The sequence below is a fragment of the Salvelinus sp. IW2-2015 genome, linkage group LG31, assembly GCF_002910315.2.
Source record: "Salvelinus sp. IW2-2015 linkage group LG31, ASM291031v2, whole genome shotgun sequence".
Taxonomy (NCBI): Eukaryota; Metazoa; Chordata; class Actinopteri; order Salmoniformes; family Salmonidae; genus Salvelinus; species Salvelinus sp. IW2-2015.
This window is the reverse complement of record NC_036870.1, coordinates 1395075-1415514: the sequence shown is the minus strand read 5'-3', so window position 1 is coordinate 1415514 and position 20440 is coordinate 1395075. Positions and strand designations below refer to the sequence as shown.

Here is a 20440-nt window from a genome sequence, read left to right as displayed (position 1 = left end):
GAGAAGATACACTTGACATGGTCCAGGAACACACAGGACATCCTACTACAAGAAGCAGGCAGGATAACCAAATATACTGTAGAGGTAAGCCAAATACAGACCTGCTATGAAACAAATAGGAAGGTAGAAGGTATTTCAATGAACAGCATGTTGGTCTGTTCATCTGCAGCCAGCCAGTGTCCCCCCTCTCTGGGAGTTATTTGTCCAGCATGGTGCTGTGATGCTCAGACCGTCTCCCCTCTGGATATGACTGGGATTACCAATGACCCAGACARGGCTGTCTGATGCCTGACAGAGGAATAACAGAACCACAGCAGACTGGACTAGCCTAAACCTGCAGAGGCCATTCTCTCCCTTTCGGTTCACCCTCTTTCAGACTTTCTCTGAATGGTCATACTGTCAGCTTCAGCACTTTTACCAAAGTGAGAGGAAAGAAACCTAATGCTGGGGAGTGGGGGAGGGGCTACTGACAGCTGGTTCTCTTCCTCCCCTTTCAAGAGCCTGTCTGTTTGTCCAGAGCAACATGTGGACCAGCTCATACATATGGACCCATTTCATAACCACTCTATCCCAAACAGAACCAGGCTTTTAATCCCTGCAGAGCATTCAGACATCGGAAATGCATTAACTGTAGGGATGCACGATATAAAAATCGGTGAACATATCGAAATTGGACAACATTAGCTAAAAATGCCAACATCGGTATCGGCCCGATGTCTAGTTTAACACCGATGTAAAAGCTACGTGCATATCTATATGATGTAGGTACATGACGTAATGACACCACGTAAAATGTTGCGCTACACGTGCAACACAGCATTCCTAACCTAGCCCACAATGTCTGCTGTGTGGATCGAGCAGTCAACAAGTCCAGCAGTCATTTGAAAGTGTAAGAATTTCATCGTGACAACTCAAATGCGAAATCCATCAAAGCCAAGATAATGGAATTCATTGCCCTTGACAACCAACAGTTCTCTGTCGTGGGTGATGTTGGCTTCCGATGACTGGTCGAGCACCAGTACACACTACTAAGTGTGCTATTATTCAGATGTTTCCCTACCGGAGTTACACAGTGATAGCGTCACTGCATACATACTATGAAACGCCGTTTGGGTCTTTGCGTGTCAAAAAATATACAGTAGCACTGTCAAAGCTGTACAAAACAAACGCAACATCTGGGGTAGCTAGCTTTAGCTTGGTACCTAGCTAGCACCAATACAACCAGCCTGAAAACAACGACCAGTAGAAACTGCAGTCATTTTCATTATACTTAGCAATGATTTAGGAATCCTTGTGAGTAAGTATTAGCTAGGTTGCCACTTGTTGTTCACCTATTGAAATTGAACTTCAGTTCATAAAAATAAATAGCTAGCCAGCTACTTAACCCTGTTGTCCAAAACTAATGTTATAAGCAGCCAACTAGCTTCATCTGGCTAGTGAGGCTCAACCAGACTTGGTTATGAGTTGTGAAGCTAGCCACAATAAGGATCAGGCACAATAGTGGAATTTGCGGTTTGCCTTCAAAATAAAAGTATGTCATTGACAGTGAATATAAATAGTAGAATTATGCCATACTTTATTTTGAAGGCTAACAGCAAAGTCCACTATTGTGGCTAATCCTTATTGTGGCTAGCTTCACATAGATGGGTCCAACCACCATTAATCAAATAAAAACTGTCTTATAAATTAGGGTTATTTTAGATGACCCCAAGCTATATAGTTAGCTAGCTAACTATAGCTACTGAAACAGATGATGTCGTGTTATTTGACGTGTATCTTTTTTGACATGCAAAGACCCAAACCGTTCCATAGAAATCCTGGTTGAGAATTAAATGACTGAACAACGAAACAGCACAGCAAGTAAGTGAAAGAAATAGGTTTTGATTATGTTGGGCCAATTGTGCGCCACCCTATGGGACTCCCAATCACAGCCGGATGTGATACAGCCTGGATTCGAACCAGAGACTGTAGTGACGCCTCTGCACTGAGATGCAGTGCCTTAGACCGCTGCGTCCGTGTGTTTGTGTTTTAACTATTTAACTGTACTAGAATGCGTAAAAGCCGCAAAAATGTAAAAATAAATTGTTCTAGTTTTTTTTGGCAAGGAAAATATTGGATATCGGTCACAAATGTCATATCGGTGCATCACTAATTAACTGTGCAGTAGACTTGTCTCATGGTCCATCTCTTGCTCAGATTCTTTTTTATTTCAAGTCAACGTGGCCCAGACAGCAKGCCTCTACTTTCATGCTGTAGCCGTTCTTTTGTCCTCTGGAAGGGAGCCATGGCCGATAATACAAGGGTTGCTGCAGTCCTCTCCTCTGGCCAGGCAGCATGTGAGTTGCATAATCCAGTAGCACACTTACATAAGGCCTGGAGAGGAGGAGAAAGGCAGAACTCTCGCATGAATAAATACTACATTAAACTAATCAGACATCTAATCCGAGCTCAGCACAGGAGTGACATCCCTAACCCTGCTCTGCTGTCACTGTCCTGACTGGGGGGGATAAAGGGCTAATGCTATATGACTCTACACCCTGGTTCAAAACGCTCAGAGGGCACAGCTTTGTACACTACACTGGTGGAGAGGTGAAAACACATCTGTCAGGTGTGCTTCTCTTCAGGAGGAGTGTCCAGTACAATGACGGGGGTAACAAATCGTGGTCCTGTTCCAGGGAGCGTTCTCGGGAAGCCCCGTCGTCATGAAGGGTCTGGGTCTGGGTAGACCAGATGTTCAGACAGTACCCCGTGGTTGGCTGCTGTGGTAGACAGACACAAATAACACCCAGCCTTCATAGGAGGGATGCATTGACAGACTAATGGTGCAGTGAAGCTACAGGAAAGTCTTCCAAAAAAATTTTTTTGGGGGGGGGGATACACCGGGGGGAAATGAGACGTGTTGCTAACAGAGGCGTGCTAAATGCCAAAAGGACTCTCCTCCAACAATAACACATTATCATGATGAGAAGGAGAAACTTATGGATCTAAGATAAACAATGTCACGGAAGATTAACTATGGTTAAAATTAATATCTAAAATGGCAATAACAATTTTACTTCCATCTCGTTACGAGTTCAACCCAATTAGATCTCATCTGAGGGGTTATTTGTCAGTCTGGGCCTTCTCTATGTCTCTAGCTGGCCAATACAGTCTGCAGTCTTGGCTCTCCATCTCAGACCTCTGTTGGGACTTCAGACACTGGTCTGGATCACATCCTCTCTGGGGAATTCAATTATACTTACTGGAGAGGGTTGTTTTTTTCGACACTTTGTAAAGCACCACCACACTTTGATTAGCAATTACAGAAATATAACAAAGCAGCTGGTTCACTCAGTCCAGTCACTGCCCCACAGCAGGGGTCTGTTGCAGTGTGTATGACATTCCTCTATTCAGACCATGCCCAGCTACATTCCTCAACAACCGATTTATGCTTGAAATAGAGTCTATACACTGGAGTATACATTCGTCAGGGCATGGACTCTACAAGGTGATGAAAATGTTCCACAGGGATGCTGGCCCTTGTTGACTCTAATGCTTCCCACAGGTGTGTCAAGTTGGATGGGTGTACTTTGGGTGGTGGACCATTCTTGATACACACAGGAAACTGTTGAGAGTGAAAAACCCAGCAGCGTTGCCATTCTTGACACAAACCGGTGCGCCCGGGACTCACTACCATACCCCATTCAAAGGCACTTATATTTTTTGTTTTGCCCATTCACTCTCTGAATGGTTTCTAAGTTTAGTTTTTGTGTCTTTTACTTTCGATTTTGTACACCAGCTTCAAACAGATGAAAATACAATATTTTTGGTTATGCAAAATATATTTCACAGCGGTTTGGATGGTACAATACAAACTGAAATTCAGAAAACTATTAGAATTTTTGCAACCAGGAAATGGCGAAGAGATATCTACATTTAACGCTTAAAGATGCACTAAGAGTTCAACTTAAATGTTGATAAAGCAGTTTCCTTCTGACAGCCAGTACTGTGCATTTGTACTAAAACAAGAGAGACACTGTTTGGCTAACACTATTATCAGTCTAGTGTCCCAGGTGGGTTTCCAGAAGGTTAATCAGGTTATGTACCCATAACACCACATGTTAAACAAGCTACACTGCCACCGAGACGACCTTGGCCTATATCACCCACCTAGTTCCCAACTTCCCAGTATTTATTTAAAGTGTGGGTTTTGCGAAAGAGGTGCTCTTGTCGTCTGTTTAAAGTTTAGTCTGTTCAGCGCTGGCATTGTCTTTAAAAACATTTCCCCCAAAACCAAAGCAAAAACATATTTTGCTTGAAGGCAGGAAGTCCGCTACATTCGTGTAGTTGTAGGTAGGATTATGACTGGCACACATTCAACATTAACTTTATATATCTCTACATAAGTGTGTTTTTGTTTTTGTAATGAATTCCTTGCACTGGAGGGGATTCCGGTACGTCAAACAAGCAGTGCTTTGAGCCAGAAGAAAAACACTTAACTGTACCTGACAATGCAGGTCAATAAGACCCTTAAGGAAAACTTGTTGACTGTGTGCACCTCAGTAACATGTTAAGTGAAATGTCTATGGGCATTTCCATGGAAAAGGACCCATGAGCACCAACATGTGAAGTTCATTGGAGCATATCAAATTGGGTGTCAAAGGAAAGCGAAGTCTTTATTGTTGAGTAATGAAGGCATAGATACATTTGAACCATTTTCCATCTTAAGAATTAAGCATAAGTTGTGTTGTTACGAGTTAATAACATTAAGACTGTCACCCAGCAGGCTATGCGAGGGTGGGGGAGTTGTGTAGCCATGCAAGGCATACTTCAAGGACATTTCTAGCTGAAGTATCTGTTTATTAAAAGTAGTTAAACCTACGCTCCGGTTTGTCATCATACGAAGAATGACTGCAATGGAATATGTTGATGAGCAAGTTGAGCAACTTACCGAAGAGATATTGAAACTGTACCCGTTTCCCGGTCATGGATAGGCTTAGTCCTCCTACTCCTGTGCTGTTAACAGGCAATCTAGCCGACAAATGGAAACGTTTCAAGCAGAAATCCAATATCTACATAGCAACCAGTGGAGCAAGGGGAGATAAATTGAAAGCTTCCATTTTTCAGCATGTTATTGTTGGGGATGCATTGGACATTTACAATAGCTTTCAGCTAGACGAGGCAAACCTGACATTGACAGTGCTCATGGCTAAATTTGAGGAGTACTTTGTATCAAGCCAGAACATCACGTTTGAGAGATAAAAGTTCAGAAACAGGGAGTCAGTTGACCAGTACTTGGCTGAGCTGAACACACTGAGCAAAACATGCGAGTCTTTCAGATTTTCAAATTCACTAGTGAAAGACAGGATTGTCTGTGCCATACTTGATAATTGACTCAAGGAGAGATTGCTGCGTGAGCAAGATGTAACTCTAGATAAAGCAGTGAATATGTGTCGAGCAGCTGAAACCACCAGAGCACAAGCTAAAGAGCTGTGCAGGGATGAGACGTCAGTGCATGCAATACAAAGAGAGGAGGCACACACACACCACACAAAACAAAAACAACCAAAAGAGAAAAATCTAAACACCACATGTGGAAAATGTGGAGTTATCCACAAGCCAAAAAATTGCCCTGCATATGGCAAATTATATAACAAAAGCTGAATGGATTGTGCCATTAACTGCGAATGAAACTATAATACCATTCAAGCTCGATACTGGAGCACAGGTAAACCTGTTGTCGCTGGATGACTACAAAACATTGAATGTGAAGAGCAAAATACACCCTATGAAAATCAAGGCTACTAGTTATACTGGGGAGAACGTAGCAGTCAAAGGAAGCTACATAGTAACTTTACAGCACAAAGGAAAACATTTCAAAGCACAGCTACTGAACATGGAAAAGAGTGTACAGCTTATCCTAGTGCTTTTGAAAAGCTAAATTTGGTGAAAAGAGTATGTAGTGACATCAGACTGAAAATGACCAAGAACCACTACCGACTGAGTACAAGGACGTGTTTCAGGGTCTCGGATGTTAACCTGGAGAACACAAAATATGTATTGATGACAAAAATACTCCAGTTGTGCATGAAAAAAGCTGAAGGAGGAACTCGGACGCATGGAAAAGATGGACGTCATCACAAACATGGACGAACCTACAGATTGGGTAAGCTCACTGGTTATTGTGATAAGAAAGAACGGTGATCTCAGGATATGTTTAGACCCGAGAGATCTCAAAAAAGCAATCAAGCGAGAGCATTTCAAGTTGCCAACCAGAGAAGAGATAATGTGGCAGTTTGCTGGAGCAAAGAGGTTCAGTAAGCTTGATGCCTCATCAGGATTCTGGCAAATGACGCTAGATGATGCAAGCTCAAGGCAATGCACATTCAACACACCGGAGGGCAGGTACAGATTTCGTTGTCTACCATATGGGATTCTCTCAGCGCCAGAGGCCTACCACAAGACAATCTATGAGCACATTCCAGAACTAGAGACCATGATGGACAATATCATCGTCTGGGGGTCCACAAAAGAAGAACATGGCGTGAGAGTGAGACAAGTGCTGGACCTGACACGGAAGGTCAACCTGAAACTAAACAAGGACAAATGCGAGTTTGGTGTGAAAACACATACCTTTGTGGGAGACGTACTTTCAGAGGATCGRGTCAAACCAAACCCGAGGAAAAACATCAGCCACCAACAATATGGAGTACCCGAAGAACAAGGACGACGTCAGACGCTTCACGGGCACGAAGCGTCTGAAAAGTTTTGCAAAATTCATACCTCAACTGTTAGCACAGTCCACACCACTCAGATGTCTTCTGGAACAGACAAACGGATATGGACTCATGAGCAGGAAAACTGCTTCAAAAACAACCTGAAGACAATCACAGAAGAGCCAGTGCTAAGGTTCTATGATCCAGAGAAAAGCACAAGGATTTCTGCAGACGCGTCACAGTTTGGCCTGGGAGCAGTTCTTCTGCAACAGCATGACGACACATGGCAACCCATTGCTTATGCGTCCAGAGCCTTGACAGGCGCAGAGACAAGGTATGCACAAATAGAGAAAGAACTACTGGCGAACATACGTTTGCAAAAGGTTTCACCAATAAGTCTACAGACAAGCCTTTGAAGTAGAAACTGACCACAAACCACTGGTGTCAATCATGTCTATGCAACTGAATGATTGTCCAATGAGAATCCAGAGAATGTTGATCAGACTGCAAAAGTATGACGTGAAGATGATACACACACCGTGAAAGTGAAATGTCTGCCTCTGACACTCTYTCGAGTAGTTGACAAGAAAGAGAGCGCCGACACACATTAAATCAGATTCAGGCCTATGTCGATATGATCATAGCATCACTTCCTGTGTCTTCTGAGATAATAGAGCAGATCAAAAGAGAGAAAGCAGCTGACCAAACAATGACAGAGTTGAAAGAAACAACACTGATAGGATGGCCCACAGAAAAACAACTGTCCAAAGAGAATACAGGATTTCTGGATGTGCAGAGCAGAGCTCACCGTTGTGGATGACAGTGTTCAAAGGCAACAAAATTGTCATTCCCATGACACTACGCAAAGCAATGCTACAGAAAACACACAAGGGCTACTTGGCTGAGGTAAATTGCAAACAACTAGCATGAGAAGTAATGTACTGGCCAAGAATGAACCAGGAAATCAGCCAGACACCTGCTTCATGTGAACTGTGTTTGACCTACAGGCCAAAGCAGCAAGCAGAACCGCTAATGCCTCATCCAGGACCCAACCAACCCTACTACAAAGTTGGAGTTTACCTTTTTGACTGCAAAGGCAAAAAATACATTTTTGTTACTGACTACTACTCAAACTACCCTGAAGTAGCAACACTGCCAACTACCTCCAGCAAAGCTGTAATCACCTACCTGAAATCAGTCTTCGCAAGACATGGGGTTGCGTCTGAACTGTACTCCGACAATGGCCCGCAGTTCTCAAGTTCTGAATTCCAATCATTCGCTAACGACTGGGACCAACGGCTTAGCAGAGAGTTCAGTCAACATTGGCAAAGGTCTGATGAAAAAGGCACACGATGGAAAGGAGGATTTCCTGAAAAGTCTAATGATCTACCGCAGCGCACTGCTGCAGAACAGACTTTCACCAGCGCAAATGTTGATGGGACGTTGCATCAGAACCAACCTAACACCCAGAGGTGCTCAAAGTCAAACTCTCAAAGGAAAAACAGAAAGACAAACAAAAACAGCAACACGACAACAGTGCAAGACACTTACCYGACACGACCAAAAAGGTAACAGAATTTCACATTTAATCACTTAATTCATAAACAAAAGTGATAGTAAAAACACTAAGTAATTGATATGTCTACCTTTACTTGTTACTTCTGTGAACTTTCATTATCCTCCATAAGGGAGAGTAATTATAATTTATTTTAAAGATTTGGAATTTCAAGCAACAAGTCAATTTTTATTAAAATTAAAGCAGGCAGAATAATATCTCCAAAACGAAATATAAGTGTTGATATTTGTTGGCAGGGGTCTTTACTTCAACAGCACTGTGCTTTGTATTTCTAATACCTTTTAAGACTTTTTCTGGAAGATGTTTTCCGTTTCGACCAGAAAGCAAAGCCTTTTGCTTAGTCCTAATTTTTAGGATGGAAATGGTTGAAAAATGTATATATGCCTTAATTTCCCTGAAATATAGAGACTCTTAGCATTTATTTGACACCAAATTTGAAATGCTTCTATGAACTTCACATGTTGGTGTTCATGGGTCTTTTTACATGGAAATGACCATATGAGAAATACATCAAAACAAACATGTTGACGTAAAGAGCCATGCCGACTAATATCAACACTTATATTTAGTTTTGGAGAACTTTTTAGCTTCTGTAAATGTAAGAAATATTTCCTTGTGCTTGTAATTCAATTATCAAAATCCCACTCATCTTTCAGATATTTTCTAATTTCTCACCCTCATGAGAGAGGTTAATGAAAGTTCACAAAAGTAACAAGTAATGGTCGACCTACCAATTACTTGTAGTGATTTAACTGATTTCAATTTTGTTTATTAAGTGATTAAAATTCAGAATAATAATACTATAATTTTAAAACATTAGTAACACCAACTGACATTTACTCCTGGAGGCACTGACCTGTTGCACCCTCTACAACCCCTGTGATTATTATTTGACCTTGCTGGTCATCTATGAATGTTTGAACATCTTGAAGAACAATCTAGCATTAATGTCCATGTACTCTTATAATCTSCACCCAGCAGAGGACTGGCCACCCCTCAGAGTCTGGTTCCTCTCTAGGTTTCTACCTTTCTAGGGAGTTTTTCCTATCCACTGTGCTTCKACATCTGCATTGCTTGCTGTTTGGGGTTTTAGGCTGGGATCTGTATAGCACTTTGTGACATCTGCTGATGTAAAAAGGGCTTTATAAATAAATTAGATTGAGTAACAGAATTACTACAAGTGAATTGGCTACAATAGGAAATAATTGTCACAAACCACAGTTGGGTCACCTGCTACTGTCCTCCCTTCCACTGGCATACTTATGTTCAGCTCATAGCAGTTTTCTCTGTTGTCCTTTGGTAAAACCAAGAGTGTTAAGAGTCTGGAGAATCTCACTCACTCACCTACCCATGAGCCACCCCCCTCTCTTTCCATTTACTGTAACCAGCATCCTCACCCACTGAGCACCGGACATCCATGGACGTTGAAAAGCAGTTGAAATTTGGTCAGTCCACAGACGGAGTGGACCAAATCTGAACCTATCATAGACATTTATTTCACAAGTTTGGACAATACAGTACAATACAGTGAGCAGAGTACAGTCCAATACAGTAAAGAAAGAGTCCAGTAAAGTATACTCTGCTAGATGGTTCTGTACATTGAAGTACACTACTCTGTTCTGCTGCGCTGTCCAAACTTGTGAAACATGACGTTTGGAGAATCTCATTCATATCCATAATTATGCATTTCTGTGTAGTACAGATCAGTGACCCGTGAAGCATTTCCATTACTGTAATTCCGTTACTGGGTGTAAATCCACTTCACTTACTGTAGTTCAATAACCAAAAACATATTTTTTCTATGTGTCATGTTAATTCAGAGCAGATGCCTCCCGAGTGGCACAGTGGTCTAAGACACTGCATTGCAGTACTAGCTGTGCCACTAGAGAACCTGGTTAGAGTCCAGGCTCTGTCGCAGCCGGCCACGACCGGGAGGACCCATGGAGCGGCGCAGAATTGGCCCAGCGTCGTCCGGGTTAGGGGAGGGTTTGGCTGGCAGGGATGTTCTTGTCCCATCGTGCTCTAGTGACTCCTGTGCGGGCCGGGAGCAATGCACACTGACACGGTTGCCAGGTGTACTGTGTTTCATCCGACACATTGGTGCGGCTGGCTTCCGGGTTAAGCAGGCATTATGTCAAGAAGCAGTGCGGCTTGGCAGGGTCGAGTTTCGGAGGACGCACGGCTCTCGACCTTCGCCTCTCCCGAGTCCGTATGGGAGTTGCAGCGATGAGACAAGAGTGTAACTACCAATTGGATACCACGAAATTGGGGAGAAAAGGGGGTAAAAGTAAAATTCGGAGCAGATATCTAACAGAGTTCTTGGCAAACGTGGTCGCATTAAAACCTGAGGGAGATTTTACCAAAAATCTGTTACTAAAGTTTACATCAGCACAGCTCTTCCACTAAATTCTTTTTAATACATTTTTCTGTGGAAATTGTTAAAAGTAGTCCTTGTGCATAGAGTTGTATGGTTTGTTAAAAGTTGAAATTCCATTATTGTGGAATTGACCCAATGCAAAACAATAAAACCCAAATCTATGCTTTGCATGTATACCAGTGGTTGCAACAGGTGGCCCTTGTCGCAAAAATCAGCCAGCGAGTCATTTATTTCTGTCCCCCCAAAGTTGTTTGTGTATGTGTGTGTATGTATAAAAAAAGCCGACTTTGAATATGCCTTTGAGCATGGTGAAGTTATTAATTACACTTTGGATGGTGTATCAATACACCCAGGCACTACAAAGATACAGGCGTCCGTCCTAACTCAGTTCCCGGAGAGGAAGGCTGTGATAGGAGAAAACTGAGGATGGATCAACAACATTCTAGTTATTCCACAACACTAACCTAAAGGACAGGGTGAAAAGAAGGAAGTCTGTCGCAAATAAAAATATTCCAAAACATGCATTCTGTTTGCAACAAGGCACTAAAGTAATACTGCAAAAAAATTTGCAAAGCAATTCACTGTGCTAATATTGGATTTGCCCCAAACATATTAATGAGTACCACTCTCCATATTTTGAGGCATAGTGGTGGCTGCATCATGTTAGGGGTACGATTGTATATACATTWYTATTTTTATTTAACTAGGCAAGTCAGTTAAGACCAAATTCTTATTTACAATGACGGCCTACCCCAGCCAAACCCTCCCCTAATCCGGACGACGCTGGGCCAATTGTGCATCGCCCTATGGGGCTCYCGATTACGGCCGGTTGTGATACAGCTCAGGATCGAACTCAGGTCTGTAGTGATGCCTTTAGCATTGCGATGCAGTGCCGATGCAGTTGCGCCAGTCGGACCCCGTTAAACTCCCCATTACTTAATGATTTTCAGGATAAAAAATAAACGGAATGAAGCCAAGGGGCAAAATCCTGGAGGAAAACCTGGTTGTCTGCTTTCCACCAGACACTGGGAGATGAATTCACCTTTCAGCAGAACAATAACCTAAAACACAAGCCCAAATCTACACTGGAATTGTTTACCAAGACAGTGAATGCACCTGTGTGGCCGAGTTACAGATGACCTATATCTGCTTGAAAACGGTTGTCTAGCATTGATCAAGAACCAATTTGACAGAGCATGAAAAATTTTGAAAATAATAAAATGGGTTTACCCAGAAAGACTCTCCAGCTATAATCACGGTCAAAGGTGATTCTAATTTGCATTGACTGAGAGAGTTGAATACTTATCTATGGAGATAGTGTTTTACTTTTAATGATTTTCTTTTTACAAAACGTTAGAATTTTTCTTCCTCTTTGACATTGAGTATTTTGTGTATAACATTTACAAAAAAATTACATTTTAATCCCACTTTGTAACACAGCAAAATGTGGGAAAAGGGTTGTGAATACGTTCTGAAGGCACTGTATGAAATTGTTATTTTCAAATACAATTTATTTTTGGTCAATTTGCAGTGTACAAATTATTATAATTATGTTCCGGCCCCCACGACATTTCACTCTGACAAAAATCATCCCACAGCTGAATCCATTTGCCTACCCCTGATACATATCATGAGTGCCAGCTATTTAAATTCTGTATTTATAATGCAATTTGACTCAATTTGCATTGTGGCAAAGATTTTTATTAAAAGTTACAACTCACAAGTTGAACCTTAACCCTATGCAGCAATTATCAGCTTGAGCTACATTAGAAGTGGTCATGCCAGAGTTGGTCTAAAGAGGAGGCCAGACTAAGGCCGCTTCCACAATGRCTCCCTATTCCCTATAGGGGCCTGGTCAAAAGTAGTGAATTATATGGTGAATAAGGTGACATTTCAGAGACAAACTAAAGCTACACCACTGCAGAACAAGGGAGGCCAGACAAAGCTCCACCCCTGCAGCTCTCTGACCCAGAGCTAATGTGAGTGACCAGCAGGCTCCACATGACTGGACAGCTACAATCACACCCACACATTGTCTCAGGCAGGGAGCCTGAATACAGGCATGCTTTCCACTACTCCTTTCCCCTCTGTTCTCATACTCATGCTGTATCTTCCAAAGCTCACAAACTGTAACAGTTATACACTAGAATAGACTGTTCCAGAGTTCAACTGTCTCTGCTCTATACGTCTACAGGACAATCCTAATACTGTTCCCCCTCCGTAACCAGCTTACTAGTCGAGGCCACAGCTTCCCCATCTCTGCACTTTATTAATCATGATTTTGCAAACAGACGTGGCTCCAGTAACAGGATTAGTAAATTATGCAAAGAAATTATTCCAATCTCCCTGGATCTCCCCGTTTAACAGGAAACTACTGTATAACAGCAGGTGGAGAAAGATCCTTAACCCGCTCTTCCTCAGTCTGATGTTGATTGTCCTACAACCTCATAACTCACTGAACAACGGAGAGCACAGGCAGGATGGGTGAAAGCCAGATGCAATGATGCATGTGGCTACTGACTGATCCCTCTAAACTAACGACAGGCCTGGTTACCGGTCAGAGAGAGAGACAACCTTGTAAAAGCAGCAGCAAAGTCTCCACACTCACACTCACACGGGGGAGGGGGTTGGGGAAAGGTAGGGGGTGGGGTGGTGAGTTCAAATTAAACCAGGAGGAAGTGGGCCCTTTGCAGCGCTCTTCCAGGTTCAGTTCCCCCCTGGACTCAGATTAGTCATTACCCAGAGATCTGAGGGTCTTAGTGGGTCCCGGGCAGAGGGGAGAAGTGCACCTGTGCAGCAGCACATCAAATGGGTCCTTGTCATGGCAGTGGACCATGGAGGTGATCTAGTGACCACACTACCCTGGCCCCAGGGGCCTCATCTGACTTTATGTCTCTACTCTGATTGGCTGGGTCCGAGGTCATGTGGTGGGAGAGAGAAGACTATAAATTGACAGACAGTGAGGGGTTCTGGGCTTTGGAACTCCATTGTCAGGGACATTTACCTGCTCTGTTCAGTCTTATATACCCATTCCAGAGTTTCACTCAGAGGGGTGTTTTGCATAAAGAATTTCCTTTCCAGCTTTCTCGCAAAACATAGAGAGGGACAATGTTTAAGTCTGTTGCTGTTATGAGCAGTATTGTTGTCTCTGTGAGGTTAGGGTCTAGTTAAGTGCTTGTTCAGTCAGTCTGCGGGTCCAGACGACCCATCCTGCATTAGAATAGGATCAGTGTGATCAGAGTGACAGAGTCGTGACGCTGAGTCAAACTAATGTCTCTGTGTGAGGCCCTGAGAGATGGCAGTAGTTCTAACTACTGACCGTCTCTGACAGAGGCCAGGATTGTTCTCAGGGTGGTCAGGAGATGCTTGGACAGCGTGACTGACGGGAAACCTGTGGTGCTTGTAGGTTGGTACTACCCAGCGCTACTCATCACAGGGGATTTTTACTCCCAGATACACAGGCAGGAATAGGCCTCAGTATGACTAGACGTTAGAACAATGGCCTCCAGTAAGGTTCAATACACAGCTCCAGAATGCTGACTCATCTCCAAAGTAACTACAGTGTGAATTCCTGTAAATAGTACTCATGCTTACACCATGAGTTCCAATGCAATAAGTTCACCTTAACCTGCTGCACACATATGAATACTTCACTATCATTACATAACTCGTCAACAACAAAAAAACACCTGAAAACTCTTTGTTAGGAGAGGCATTGTATAATCTTCCTTCCTACTGGAGCGGCATCCTTTCAACAGACAAACCCTTTGTGTCAGCAATGTGCCATGATAACACCCCACTTTGTTCAGCCTCTTGTATTACAATCATTGGGAGTATTGTCATAACACGAACTGTAGCAGTTCGTAGCGGGACAGTACACCAGGAAACACAACACAGCCAATGTCGTGAACATTCCACATGAAAGGTGATGGATGCATTTGTATGCTGGGGCCGGCTGCAGTCGGCTCCCCATGCCTGGTCCCATGCCTGGTCCCATGCCTGGTATACAGGGGAAGAGGCCTCCGCAGGCCTTGTGTATATGGGGGAGGGATGCCGGCTGCCATTCAGTGTTTAGGAGCGGTGCCTTTGGATGAGCGGCGCTCAGTTCAGCCCTACATAGTGAGGAGCATCTCATTCAAGCAGGGCTTTTGTTCTCAGTAATGTCTGGCATGAAAGAAGACGTTCCCATCGACCTCCTTTCTATTGGCTGCTTTCGCCTGCAAGCATTTCCCTTTTAGTTAGCACACAGGACTGACCCATCACACACACATGGAGGACCAGCAGTACAGGACAGTAACCCCCCCAGTGTGAGGGAAACAAAAGGATCCTGACCGCTAGGTGAGAAAACAGACCCTAATCATTACATAACCAATGACTACGTAGAAGAAAACAATTGTTTCTGATAGAGCAAACTGCAACACCATATATTAGTCTAGCTCATCCTCACCTTGTCTCTGTATGAAGACTCGGAGCAGCGGGTGGGCCGTAGACACCGCCTTGCAGAAGTTGTCGTCATTGTTGATTGGCAGCAGGTCTCCGTGGATGTCAGCGTAGCCAATCATGACCTCCATRTTGGAGATGCGGTGAACGTGCATGATGAGCTTATAGAACTCCTCGAACTTCCCCGGTTTGAAACGGTCCACGGAGAAGCGCCTGAACTCTGCTCCGTACTGCAGGGACAAGACAGAGGGATGAGTTAGCAAGACAGCTGTTTGGTGACAGAGCACGGCACTGAACACAATTTGAGCCGACCTTATACTTGAATCTCGATCAATATCGACCTGGCCTATAAACGTATAGTAAGACATAAGAGACCTCAGTGGAACAGAGTCCTAAAACACTAAGTAATCACAGTGTCACAACTGTTTCACATTGTTCTCTAATCCACCACCAAGGTTAGACGATGCTCAGCCAAAACAGAATCGGCAGACAGACACAATATTCCTTCAGGACGTCTAAAGAAGATGATTTCTCTTAACCACAATAAAACTATTTACACAATGTAACGCTCAAAACAAGCCACGACACAGGTAAAGAAAAGAGCCGTAATTGCTATGTCCATGTCTTCCATTTATCCTACTGAAGCAAGGGGGAAGTGGAGGTTTAGGCTTGTCCCAAATACACCCTTTTCCCTAAATACACAGTGAGCTCCAAAAGTTTTGGGACAGTGACAATTGTTTTTTTGGGGGGGGCTCTGTACTCCAGAACTTTGGATTTGAAATGATACAATGACCATGAGGTTAATTAGCTTTAATTTGAGAGTATTTTCATACATATCGGGTGAACCGTTTAGAAACTACAGCCCTTTTTGTACATAGTCCCAACATTTTAGGGGACCAAAATTATTGGAACAAATTCACTTGTGTGTATTAAAGTAGTCAAAAGTTTAGTATTTGGTCCCGTATTCCTAGCACGCAATTATTACATCAAGCTTGTGACTCTACTGTACAAACTTGTTGGATGCATTTGCTGTTTATTTTGGTTGTGCTTCAGTTTATTTTGTGTCCAATAGAAATTAATAGTAAATAGTGTCATTTTGGAGTCACTTTTATTGTAAATAAGCATAGAATGTTCTAAACACTTCTACGTTAACGTGGATGCCACCTATGTACAAAAAAAGTGCTTTATTTCTAAACGGTTCACCGGATACAGATGAAAATACCCCTCAAACTAAAGCTGACAGTCTGCACTTTAACCTCATAGTCATTGTATTATTTCAAATCAAAAGAGCTGGAGTACAGAGCCAAAACAACATTAACATTGTCACGGTCCCAATACTTTTGGAGCTCACTGTAGTCCAGTACTGTTGATCAAGGACCCTGGTCAAAAGTAGTGCACTATATAGGGAGTAGGGTGCGATTTGGGAAGGCGCCTGAGACAAAGGAACAATGCAGGTGAATGAGTCAGCAGTAAACAAGCCTATCTGGATGAGATGACGCCAACAGACTAAACAGTTCGGGTCAGAACAACATTATATGGGGGTGGACAAACTGACTGAGCATGCACACACACACCAAGGTTTGCTCAAACAGGATGCCCAGAGGCGTGATTGTCTGTACTGGCATGTCTGTGTGTGTGTGAGAGAGAGAGAGACTGGACCACCATGGAGAGCAGCTGGGGTGACCCAGGGGTCACAGCTCTGGTCAYGTAACTGACATAGCCATTAGAAACTCTATCACTGTATGCGTGGGCACTGGGCCTGCATAACACAAGCTAGGCTTTGTCTCTGACAATAGCAGTCACATTACAACAGTAGTGACTTGTGGATGGTGGCGCACTGTGCTGCACTATGCTATGGTGCGGTAATTATCTGCTCAGAGAGGAAGGCCGGATGACAGTCTGTCCTAGAGGAAGGCCTAGGTTAGACTGCTGGGAGGTTTGTGTTAGACTGGGCCTGTCATGCAGTTTGTCATTACAACGTGAAATATCGTCTGAATATGTTGGCGAGGCAGTGTGATGCCAGGTGTGTTATCCAACTCATACTGATGCCAAACACAACATGAATAAACACACACACAAACACACACACACCAAAATAAATCATCAAATCAAACCTACATTTAGCAATAAGTGATGAGTTTGTGACAGACTGTTCTCTCTCTGCTTGTGGGCTAATGAGGTCTTGTGAAAACCACTGAGTCATGATATGATTTTATGATAAAAAACTAAATAAAATAGATTCAAAAACAGAATCCTAAAAGTGCTAGATATGTTAGCTGTTGAAAAGTAGAGGTCAGTGTATTTTGTTCAGTGTCAGTATGTTACCGTGTCATCCGTGTGACTGAGCTGTTAAACCAGCCTGTGTTTAAAACATGAACACAGCCTAAAGGGAATCAGCCAGCTACAAGTCTGGACAAGATCATGAGCTAAATTTGAATCAGAACCTGAAAATAATACATCACACTAACAAAGAGTACCTCCTCCTCTTTCACAGGAGAATGTTAACGGGTCCAGACAGGTACAGACTGACAGGCTGAGCTGCTCAAGCAGTAGGCCGACACACTGACTGACATGGATGGAGGCTAGACTAAGTTTGCTAATGGCTTCTCTGTCTTGTCACGTTTCTTCCCCGTGTGACAATCTAAACTACCCAGCCGACCTACGGACAGTTTTGTATGGAGATGCAAATTCCAGTGGTTGAGAGATGAACCATGATGCGTGAGGGAGGGAGAGGTGAGGTAGATACTGTCGGGTGAGTGAAGACATGATACAGTACCATCTAAAGACATCTCTACAGAGAACACCTGGCGCTGAGACAAACCAGCCCGTTGCAACACAGCTCATCTTTGAGAAGCCACGTTGTTCTAGTCTGGTGTTATCAGAACAACTCCTGAGAACAGGTTTTCCTCCTGGGTCAGTGAAAAACAGGAACTAAACTCCTTTATGACATCACTAAAAGACTGATACCGATTCACTCCCTCAGTGGGGAGAGATGGTGCCTGATTGAGGTCACACTCCAACAGGCCTGAATAGAGTGGTGATGGTGAGTTAGGTTGTTGTGTCACTAGAGGATGACACTGGTTGACTCACTACAACAGCCAATTAGTTCTGTGATGACACGTTTAGTCCTGCCCTACCTAGCCCAACCCAATATGGCTCTTGATGACAAGTTTCCTCTCCACCTGTGAGAGGTTCTTTTAAACACACAAACAAAACTTTAAACTGCTTGCTCCTTAAGGGGTTCCCAGGAGAGATAAGCCAGAAGGGGGCCCTAACCCTCTGATAGGGCTCCTGAAATAAGACCTCCTTTCACCACAGACAGAGAGACAGACAATGGGTCAGCAGCATTCCAGCCCCGGTATGAATTAGTGAGACTGAATATTAACTCTGAATTAGAGCTGAATACTCACTCAGCCCTCTGAAACAATAGAGGGGATCAGCTCTACGGCGGGCAGGCATGGTGCCATGATGCACTTCACCAACGAGAGCCTTGAGCCGTCAAAACACTGCCAGCCACAATACTACACAAAGATTATACAACCTGCCTAAGAAGTGTACAGGCTGTGAAATCCACCTGAGGATGAAGTAAACATCAGCACCAGCTCCATCCTAAACCTTGTACGAGAGGASGAAAGAGAGGAATGATGGAGGAACATAACCTGAGCAACAGATATCATAGTAGTAGAAGAATATACTATCAGTGCAATATATTGACATGTCAGAAAGGAGGAAGGACACGACATGGGCCAGTAGTGAAGAGATCTAGTCGTCTGAACTGATCTATTCCACTAATGGTTTCAACGGCACATTTTCGTCTTATCACCCACCAGTCTGTTGGTTGGTAGGCAACTGGCACACACTCCAGACTTGGAGTGATGTTTACAGTGTGAGGGGAGGAGGTAGATTCACACACACACACACACACACACACACACACACACACACACACACACACACACACACGAGAGAGAGTCAGACACCCAGCAGGTCAAGAGCTGCTTGTCCTAATAACTAAAATACAACATGTCTCGGTATCTAGCCCACATCGATAGACGATTACATTTTAGTTTTGCAACAACGAGAGAGCATATTTGTGTTAAAATAACTAAATAAATCGGTGTTAGGTCTATTGGAATGCAATTTGGTTGAGAAAGCTCGGCTATAATCTTGTAAAGTCAGTCGGGGTATTGTTGTGTTGAAATCAACACGCTGTCAGTGTCAACTCTGTTAGTAGCAAAACAATCAAGTGTAGTTGCAACAAATGTTGCAAAAAATAACCAGATCTCGACCGCTACTCTTGCGAATTACCAGGAGACTTTCTTTAGAATAATTAACACATTTAATCGACCCTTCCTCAATGCAAAACCAGTTTTTCTAGAACATCTGCCATGGCATCAGGATTCGCATGAATAGTCCCAAATTTCAGCGGGTTTTCCACTAGAAATTTGAAAAAGTTGCTTTGTGAAAAACACAGTAGTTTACAACCAATTCATCAACTAACCAACTGTGGCTTAATTGTTGAGAGTTTGTGAGTTTTCCCATTGCATGTGGCAGGTCAAAACTAGACAAGTAGCAGTACGGTCTACTACCTCTTCCACCACAGCCGAGTCTATTTAGCCAGAAACCCCATTCCAGAGCATGTGAAGTAGCTTAGGCTAACTATTTAGCCTACTTCAAAGACAATTGTCATGATGGCGTCTAAATGTGTTCCATCGATAGGCTAGTCGGCTTACCTTGCTTTTCACTTCAACCGCGATGCAATCAAAATATTGCAGGGAAGATTGGGATTTATTAAAACTCCGATTCATTTTTGCGGTTCCAGTAAAAGTTCACGCGCTCGCCCACAGAAAAGGGGCTGTTCGGGTCTATGTCCAGTCGCTAAATCCCTTAAATTCCACGTCGTTTAGACAGCAAAGTTTAGTTATCTGACTTCCTCGGTTTGTGCTGCGGTCCGCGACGCATTGGAGAAACTTCAGTGGGGAAATAAAACGAAGACAACAAATCGGTGCCTCTGACTTGGGGGAGTGAGTTCGCAGATGACATCATCGAGCTCCTGTATGAACGTTTTCAGCTTTCAACCCTCCCAAAACACCCGTCCTCCAAGACGCCAGGGGACGCGATGCCATGGCCAATATACCACGACTAAGGACTGTTCTTGCGGAGTGCCTGAATACAGCCCTTAGCCGTGGTATATTGGCAATATACCACAAACCCCCGAGGTGTCATATTGCTATTATAAACTGGTTACCAAAGTAATTAGAGCAGCAAAAATACATGATTTGTCATACCTGTGGTATATGGTCTGATATACCACGGCTGTCACCCAATCAGCATTCAGGGCTCGAACCACCC

At 43.4% G+C, this 20440-nt stretch overlaps 1 protein-coding gene across 1 annotated transcript in view; it reads right to left on the bottom strand.

Moving 5' to 3' along the window:
* The window catches only part of LOC111955927 (partitioning defective 6 homolog gamma), a 41599-nt gene extending 21451 nt beyond the window's left edge, over window positions 1-20148 (bottom strand). The window contains exons 1-2 of the mRNA XM_023976306.1: window positions 19822-20148; window positions 15096-15318 (exon numbers count right to left, since the gene is read on the bottom strand). Coding sequence (XP_023832074.1) covers window positions 15096-15318; window positions 19822-19896 — 298 coding nt within the window. The 5' untranslated portion in view covers window positions 19897-20148. The remainder of the gene's footprint in view (window positions 1-15095; window positions 15319-19821) is intronic.
* Between the last annotated feature and the right edge of the window lie 292 nt (window positions 20149-20440).